General features: G+C 50.9%; 1 protein-coding gene and 1 long non-coding RNA gene across 4 annotated transcripts in view; one reads left to right on the top strand and one right to left on the bottom strand.

Annotated features, from left to right (window-relative positions):
* Nucleotides 1-640: 640 nt before the first annotated feature.
* Amer2 (APC membrane recruitment protein 2) overlaps nt 641-7,663 on the bottom strand; it is a 9,469-nt gene continuing 2,446 nt past the window's right edge. The window contains exons 2-4 of one of the 3 annotated variants that reach the window (XM_031361892.1): nt 7,465-7,593; nt 4,719-4,796; nt 641-3,563 (exon numbers count right to left, since the gene is read on the bottom strand). In XM_031361892.1, coding sequence (XP_031217752.1) covers nt 975-2,993 — 2,019 coding nt within the window. In that variant the 5' untranslated portion in view covers nt 2,994-3,563; nt 4,719-4,796; nt 7,465-7,593 and the 3' untranslated portion in view covers nt 641-974. The remainder of the gene's footprint in view (nt 3,564-4,718; nt 4,797-7,464; nt 7,594-7,663) is intronic. The other 2 variants (XM_031361894.1, XM_031361891.1) reach the window with 2 other exon arrangements.
* LOC116084727 lies at nt 1,597-4,578 on the top strand. The gene is made up of 2 exons (XR_004116240.1): nt 1,597-3,791; nt 4,282-4,578. It is a non-coding gene; the product is annotated as an uncharacterized LOC116084727 (long non-coding RNA).

The raw sequence follows: 7,663 nt of genomic DNA, 5'->3' as shown, positions 1-7,663 counted from the left end.
AAAAAAAAAGCCACATAAACTACTCATGAGCCTTTTATTTCTCCTCAGACAAATGATCTGAGCCAGCCATACTAAACCTGTTTTCTTCGTAGATAGAGCTTTCCCTATTTGCATATCTGGCGATTGGAAGCTGGGGGGGGGGCTTTCTGCCAGTCAGCAGCCCCCTTGTCTAGTCACATAGCTACATGGATCTTTAGCTTTGAGGTGTTTTCCACACAGTGATAAAGCGAAGGTCTTTTTTTTTTTTTTTCTTTCCTGGAAAGAAAGGCAAGAATCCTGTTGTTTAGTGATTCCTCAAGGCCCTCTTGATTCTAGAACAGCCTGATATCCTGGTGTGATTTTTTTTTGTTGTTGTTGTTGTTGTTAGATTTGGTTAAATCTTATTTTCTGCAAAGGCAAGGAAAGGTGACTTCTGAGTGATCCATGAATTAAGGAAAAAGAAGAAGAAGAAAAAGAGGAAGGAGGAGGAGGAGGAGGAGGAAGAGGAAGAGGAGAAGAAGAAGAAGAAGAAGAAGAAGAAGAAGAAGAAGAAGAAGAAGAAGAAGAAGAAGAAGAAGAAGAAGAAGAAGGGAAGAAGAAGAGAAGGAGGAGGAAAAGGAGAAGGAAAAGGAGGAGGAGAAGGAGGAGGAGAAGGAGAAGGAGGAGGAAGAGGAGGAGGAGAAGGAGAAGGAGGAGAAGGAGAAGGAGGAGAAGGAGAAGGAGGAGAAAAAGGGAAAGCCCAGATCTTCTGAAAAGGTTAAATGAAAAGGGACCGTGCTAGAAAAGAATTCTCAGAAACTTATCTGAACTCCAGGTGTAACATCCCCATTCCAGGGTGTCCTGCCCCTGTTTCCAACAAAGACTTCTAGGCCATATGGAGAAGGGTGGGTCCTAAATGATTTGCTTTGGAGAAAGCGAACTTCCTTCAGGGGTTTCCAGGGGAAAGTTGTATTCCTTAACATACGGCCCATCCATCCTCCTTGGCCTTGGGGACTTCACAACTTTTTGGCACTGTCATGGCATGCTGCTGCCCTGATGGTGGTCCCAGCCAAGCCCCGGTTGCTGACCCTGCGGACCAGCACTTTGGAAACAGGGATTTTTGTTCTGGGCACCTCACTCCTGGCTGGTTGCTGGTGCACCACCGGGTGGCTGGATGGAAGGTTGGAGAGATGTTTGATGCTAATAGGGATTTTAGAGTCCTTCAGCAAGCTGCCTGGTGTTCTCAGAGGACACGTAATGGTGCCTGGAGACACTGGCTTTAGCCGGGACAAGCAGGGTGGGTCCTCTGTGGCTGGAAGAGTGGCTGGGCTTGTTTCAGGTTCAACGTAGAGATCGCAGAGGGCATCACCACTGTTGCTATCCCTGGGGACGACCACCTTCTTGCTGCTGCTGCTGTTGTTGATGCTCTCTTCTTCTGGGCCAGGAGTGGTGGAGTCCCAGTAGCCCTCATCACTGTTAGGGACACCTTCTTGATGCTCCTTCTCCGGATGTTTGGGCTCCTCCTTCTGCTGGGACTCATTGGGAATCCTGTGGAGCCTCCTACGCTTGACCGAGGACACATCCTTGGCTGCTTCCCCACACCGAGCATCATTGGAGGTCTCAGGGGGCAACTTGGTGTCCGAAGCAGTGGCTGCCTTCGCTGCGCCCTCTTGGGTTCCTTGCCCTTGGTCCTCCGTCTGGGACAACATGTCCCAGAATTCCGGGAGATAGGTGTCGTCCACCTCATCCGGGCTGGCCATCTCCTCCCCTCCTCCTTGGTAGGCCACCACGCTGGGGTTCTTTTTAGAGAGAACTGGCTTGCCTGGCCCGGGGGCATGCTTGTCACAGCTGGGGCCTGCCTCTTCTTCTGGGTCTGCAATAATATCTCCACAGCCTGTAAGAGAGTCAAAGCTTTTCAGTGAAGTCACGTCAGAAAACATCAAACAAATACGATCTGCCGACGGGTCTGAGGGTGGATCAACAGAGGAAGGGTCAGGGACAGCAGACGCCCGGCCGCTGCCACCTTCGGAGTCGACAAGGGGGACGGTCTTTATCGGAACGTCACCTGTCCTGGACGCATCCTCGGCCGCCTGGACCTCACCGGCTCCCGACTCGAGGGCTGCCCCGGGCTTCTCCGCGCGCCGATGCCCCTCGGCGTCCTCTCCCCGGGAGCTTTGATCGCCAGGGCCGGTGGGGCTCGCGGCCTCGAGGCAGGTCCGCTCCGGGGCGCGCTCGGCGGACGCGGGCGCCTGCTCTCCCCCTGCGGGCTCACCTGCTGCTTGTCGCGGGGCGTCCTGGCCCGGGCTGTCCGGACGGCGCGCGGCTCGGGGCGGCTCCTCCTTGACGCACTCCAGGCTGGCGGTGAGCGAGCCGGGCAGGACCAGGCTGCCCGGGCCCGCCGCGCGCGCCGCCTTCTCCTCCTCCTCCTTGCCGCGCTTGTCCCTCCGGTGCCAGCGCATGCTGCTGAAGATCCCTTTCAACCCCCTCTTTTGTTTGCCGCCAGCCTTGCTTGCCTCGGCTTGGTCTCCCTTGCCGGTCTCTGATCGCCCGTTCTTTTTCAGCAGGGAGAAGAAGCTGTGGGACTTGGCCACCGAGCTACTGGCCAGGGAGCCCAGGCCAGGCCCGGAGGCTTTGGGGGGTCCGGGGATCGGCCGGGCCCCGCTGTGATCGCTCCCGCCCGGCGGCTCCTCCTTCTTGCTGCCCTCTAGCACCAGCACCTCGGCTAGTCCGTCGTGGGTCCTGCTTCTCACCATCCCCGCCGGCCCCGAGCTCTTCCCATCCCCTTTGTTTTTGACCCCAAAAATGCTAGGCATGGTGCCCCCCGATTTCCTCTTCTTGAATAACTTGAACGCAGCCTTATTGATCTTCCCCGACGGCGGCTCTGCGGCGGGCGTCTCCGCGGCGCACTCACAATGCGAGTCCATGTCTGCAGCGAGGGCCCCGGCCTGCTCCTGCCTCCTGCAGACCCCCGCGCGCGCGCCGCCGCGCTCGCTGACAGCCGCGCCGCCGCCGCCGCGGCTCCAGCCTGTCTCCATGGAAACCGAGAGGGATCAGCCGCTGTCGTCAGCCGGAGGCTCGCGCCAGGCCACTGTCACCCTCGTTCTAAATCAACCTGAGCGGCTCGCGCTGCTGCGCGGTGGCTACTGCGGCGGCTGAAGCGCACAGACCGGACTATCTCCCCTCCTGCCAAGGGCTTATATAATATCCTGGGAGCCACATAGGTTTTTGTGTAGCAAGAGTCTTCATCATAGTTTCAAGGCGAAAGAGAAAAAAAAAAATGAAATTCGTAATTATGGGCTTTGGATCCCAGTGCGTCGATTCTCACCACCTCAGGTTCTTCCTCTAGCTCAGCTTTTCCTGGGATCCCAGTTTCAGACATTAATATACAAGCTCCCCCATGTCCACAAAGAACAATGCCTTTTCCTTTATCATCTGTTTCAGACTTCATGCAACCTCCTGCCTTTCTTGGGTCCTTCACATAGGTCTTAGCGTGTGGGCACTAAGCCCAAGAGGCACCATGCCAGTCTGTTCACGCCTGCGTCCGGTCCAGTGCTGAGTGAGGTCTTCAGGTTGATGCTGGATTCTGATCATGTGGCTCTGATTTCCTGTTACAGAAGCAACAGCCGTCAGTCAAATACTAATTAGCAGCTCTCAGCCACGAAAGTGCAACCGTTCCCTGGGGTTCACTGGTCCTTTGGGAGAACTTGAAGCTTCTATCCCACACCCCAGTGACACGGAGCTTAAGTCACAGAAGCCACCGTCCAGCTTCCAATTGGTCACAATAGACTGAGCACACTGAGAACTTAGCGTGGAGAGTTCTGGTCCCTCTGCAGGTGGGTCTTAGAGGCCTGGGCTCGGCCTTCCTCTTCCATTCAGGGGTATGGTAAGGTGTGCCCAGCCTACCCCTGGCTATGGACACCTCAGGGCCCCACCTGCTGTCTTTCCCAATAGAATAGTGGGGGGGGGAGCCAGACAGGGGTCAGAGGTCCCTGTGGTTGCTTCTGACTGCACTGGTTTAGAGGCAAAAAATAAAATAAAATAAAATAAATAAAAAACCTCGGTCCCAGAGAACAACCCCTGTGGGTAACTTTTCTGTGTTCTGACTTTGAGACAACTGCTAACATTGTAGCTTTTCCTGATCAAGGGCTTGCCAGCAAAATAGCGAAGGATTTGGAAAAGCTTCATGTTTTATAATCTTTAATAACTTTATTTTAAATACTATTTGATTATATAGTGATTATTTGATTGTATATACTATTTACATACAAACGCCAGTCCTCCCTGCTTCTCTTTTATTTTCTACGAGTTACTTATATTTTGCAGATTCAGAGTTCCTTACATACTGCACTTATATTGAACTGCATGCAGATTCAGTTGTTGGCCAAGGCAGCCTCCATGGTTCACAGTTAGGCCGTGGAGCTGAGTGGTTACATAGCTCTTTCTCATCTCGATGAAGAAAACAAAAACAAAAACAAAAAAACTGCTCTAAACTGAGACTGGATTCCGAGGACCTTTTATGCTTTCAGAGTTCAAACCCCATCAGCTCTCTCCACCTATTAACAGGACTCTTATGAACAGAATATACAACAGGCTTTTATAAAAATGATTTTTCTTTTCAAAGTCTTTACTTCTTTTGTGTGTGTGGATTGTGTGTTTGGGCATGCATGTGCCACAGCAGAGGACAACCTGTGGGAGTTTTCATCTTCTACCTTGCGGGTCCTAAGGATCAGTTTGTCAAGCTTGGTGGTAAGAATCCTTACCTACTGAGCCCTCTCACTGGCCCATTTCCTGAAGCTCTAATTGATCAGGTGACTTGATGGAACAGAGCCCCATTTGCCCTGCAAAAGATGAGGCATGAAGAACTATAAAGAGAAAGTCATTTGTTATTTCTTTGAAAGCTTTTGGAGGACAATTGGAAGTCTGTCTCAGTTCTTTAAACACATGCACACACCATGCTGGCTAAAAAGTGTGTTACTATATATGTAACTATGTCAGTCTGAAATTGCTTCAGACCACAATTGGGAAGAACAAGCAGTCTAGAAAACCCACAGGTCTGGAAGCCTAAGAGCTGGAGTAGGTGGCCTGTTTATCCAGTAGAACATGGTCATCTACCAAGACAAGCCAAATGTAACTCATCTACATAAGAATTCTTGAATCCCCAGAGAGAAAACTGACCAAGGACACTGGGATTGCTACCAATCCTTTGGGACACAGATACTCAAAGAGAAAGGGACAAAGCAGCTTTCAGTGTAGAGAAGGCTCCTTGGTGCCAAGTCATTCCCCCTACGGAGGAAGAAAGCAGGACACTCAGAGCCCTCTGCTAACCCACTGCAAACAACAGGCAAGGTGAGCTGTAGACTGAGGACTCCCAACTTCCTCCCTGAGAGAGAGCAGTTTCCAAGGACTCCATCAAAAGGACCACACAGATCAGGCAGAGGGCAGGAGCAGCAGGATGGCTGATGGGTAGAGCTAAAGGCATATTGTTGAGTGTCGGACGGAAGTGAAAGTCCAGTATTATATGAATCAAGACAAGTTATTCTTCGCAGCTAAGAGATGGGCAACAGCCAGGCCTGGTGGTACAAGCCTGGAAGCTCAGCTGCATGGGAGGCTGAGGCAGGAGAATTCAAAGTTGAAGGTCTGACTGGGCCATAGAGAGGGGTCAAGAGCAGCCTAGGTGACATAATAAGACCCTGTCTCAACGGAAAGTAAAAAGCGCCTTGGGATATAACACAGGTTTAGACAGTTTTCTAGTTTGCCCGAGGCCCTAAATTCAACCCCCTCCTAGCAACTCCACAAATTGGGGCAAGTAGAGATTGTATTTGGATAAACAGAAGCATTTTTCTAAAGACGAGCAAGACATTCAAGGTGATTTTTACCAGAGGCACCCCAGTTTGTTATTATATCTCTTTGTAGTCTTTCTCCTCTGGGGAGGCTTGATTTAGAGAGTGAAGGTTGGAGAGAATAGAAAGGGGGGCGGCGGGGGAGACATCCAGCAGGAGAGCTGCTCCAGAACTAATGAGGGTCTCTACAAAAGGGTGTACGGTAGACTTTGCTGGAAAACCCATGTGAGCTTTGCACTTGTGGAACAAGGGAGGATGATCTCATTGAGTTGGGAGTAGAGGATACTCAGGACAAGAAAAAGATGAAGAAAAATACCTTCAAGATCTAGCACCAGTATTGCTGAAATCTTAATGTCTTCTACACCACCTAGCCCTGCCTCTGCCCTTAGCTTGCCAAGTGGAATTTTCTATCCGGTGAACCCCACACAGAGCACCACCTGCAAAGGGCTGGTTGAGGGGTCCCCTCAAAGTCCCTATGGCTGCTACTGGGGGAAGCTCCAGGTCACTGCATTTAGGATGGAAGAGCTCACTGACTCATGTTCATCTGGCCTAGAACCTTTAAAGTATTAACTGAGGAGATTTGTAGAAATGATTCCTGACTTAGGACTAGCACCTGCACCTGCAGACTAGTTGGCCAGTCTGGACCCCACCCCAGCCTCTGGTCTTGTCTGCTCTTGCCTGTGACACTTTCCCAAGGTGTGCTCTTGAAGTGGTCATGCCAACAAGGGTCAAAGGTCCAGCCCAAAGTCTTTGTGAGGGACAGCATCAATATGTCCATATGCCCAAGGCCAAGTTGTCACCTGGGTCCAGTCTTCCCAGTTTTGTACCTAGATCAAAGGTATAAGTGACCAATAGAGGCAAAGTGAGTGCTGCTCTGCAGTGCTAGTGGGTGCCCTGGGGACAACTGGCCAGGCAGTGGCTGACAGGTCTGCCATTCCCAGCAAAAGCAGTCAGTGTCCTGGAGCTGCCACAAGCCTGGGGGCTTAAGAACATCAGGAATTTCTCATCTTGTAGTTCCAGGTGTCAGAAGTGCAAATCCTGGTGGCAGTGGGGCTGGTCATGACTGTGAAATCTGTAGAGAGGCTCTGCCCCACGCTTACACCTGCTTATTGCACAAATCCTTGTTGCCCTCTTGGCTTTGAAACATTTCATTCCAATCTCTGCCTCCATCGACACGGACACTCTCTGTACGTCTGTCTGTGGTGCTTTTTTTCTCAGAACGAAGCCAATTGCATTAAGGATCTACCCTTTGGAGGTAGTAAAGACCTGAGTTTGAGTCCCCAGTGTTTACGAAGAAGGACAGGCATGATGGTAATCCCAGTTCTGTGAGGACAGAGACCAAAAGGATTTCTAGGGGTAGCCAGTTGCCAGCCAGCCTACTGCCAGGTTCAGCAAGAGAAGCTGCCTCAGTGGAATAAGGTAGAAAGTGACAAAGCAAGATGCCCATCCTCTTCCTCCTGGCTTCCACAGTCACATGCATGTGTGTACATATACAGATCCCATATACTGGGTCCATCCTACCCTGGTACAGTCTCACCTTATATCTTAGTTACATTTGCAAAGGCTCTATTTTGTAATAAGTTTCCATCCACAGGCACCAGTGGTTAAAACTTCCCCGTATCTTTTGAAGTATACAGTTCAACCCACAGCAAGTGGTATTGCCTACCGTGGTGACAGCATGGGCCATTCCTTCAGTCCTTCAACAAAGTCACTGATTCCTCTGACTCAGACGTTATTGTTCTTTGACTCAGGCATAGGTCATGGTGGACATGTGCTACTCCAGTATAAAGGTCCCCTAGAATAAACAGGCAGAGAAAGAAATTAGGGAAACAACACCCTTCACAATAGTTACAAATAATATAAAA

This window comes from Mastomys coucha, unplaced genomic scaffold (genome assembly GCF_008632895.1).
Source record: "Mastomys coucha isolate ucsf_1 unplaced genomic scaffold, UCSF_Mcou_1 pScaffold9, whole genome shotgun sequence".
Classification (NCBI taxonomy): Eukaryota; Metazoa; Chordata; class Mammalia; order Rodentia; family Muridae; genus Mastomys; species Mastomys coucha.
This window is presented reverse-complemented; position numbering and strand designations above follow the sequence as displayed.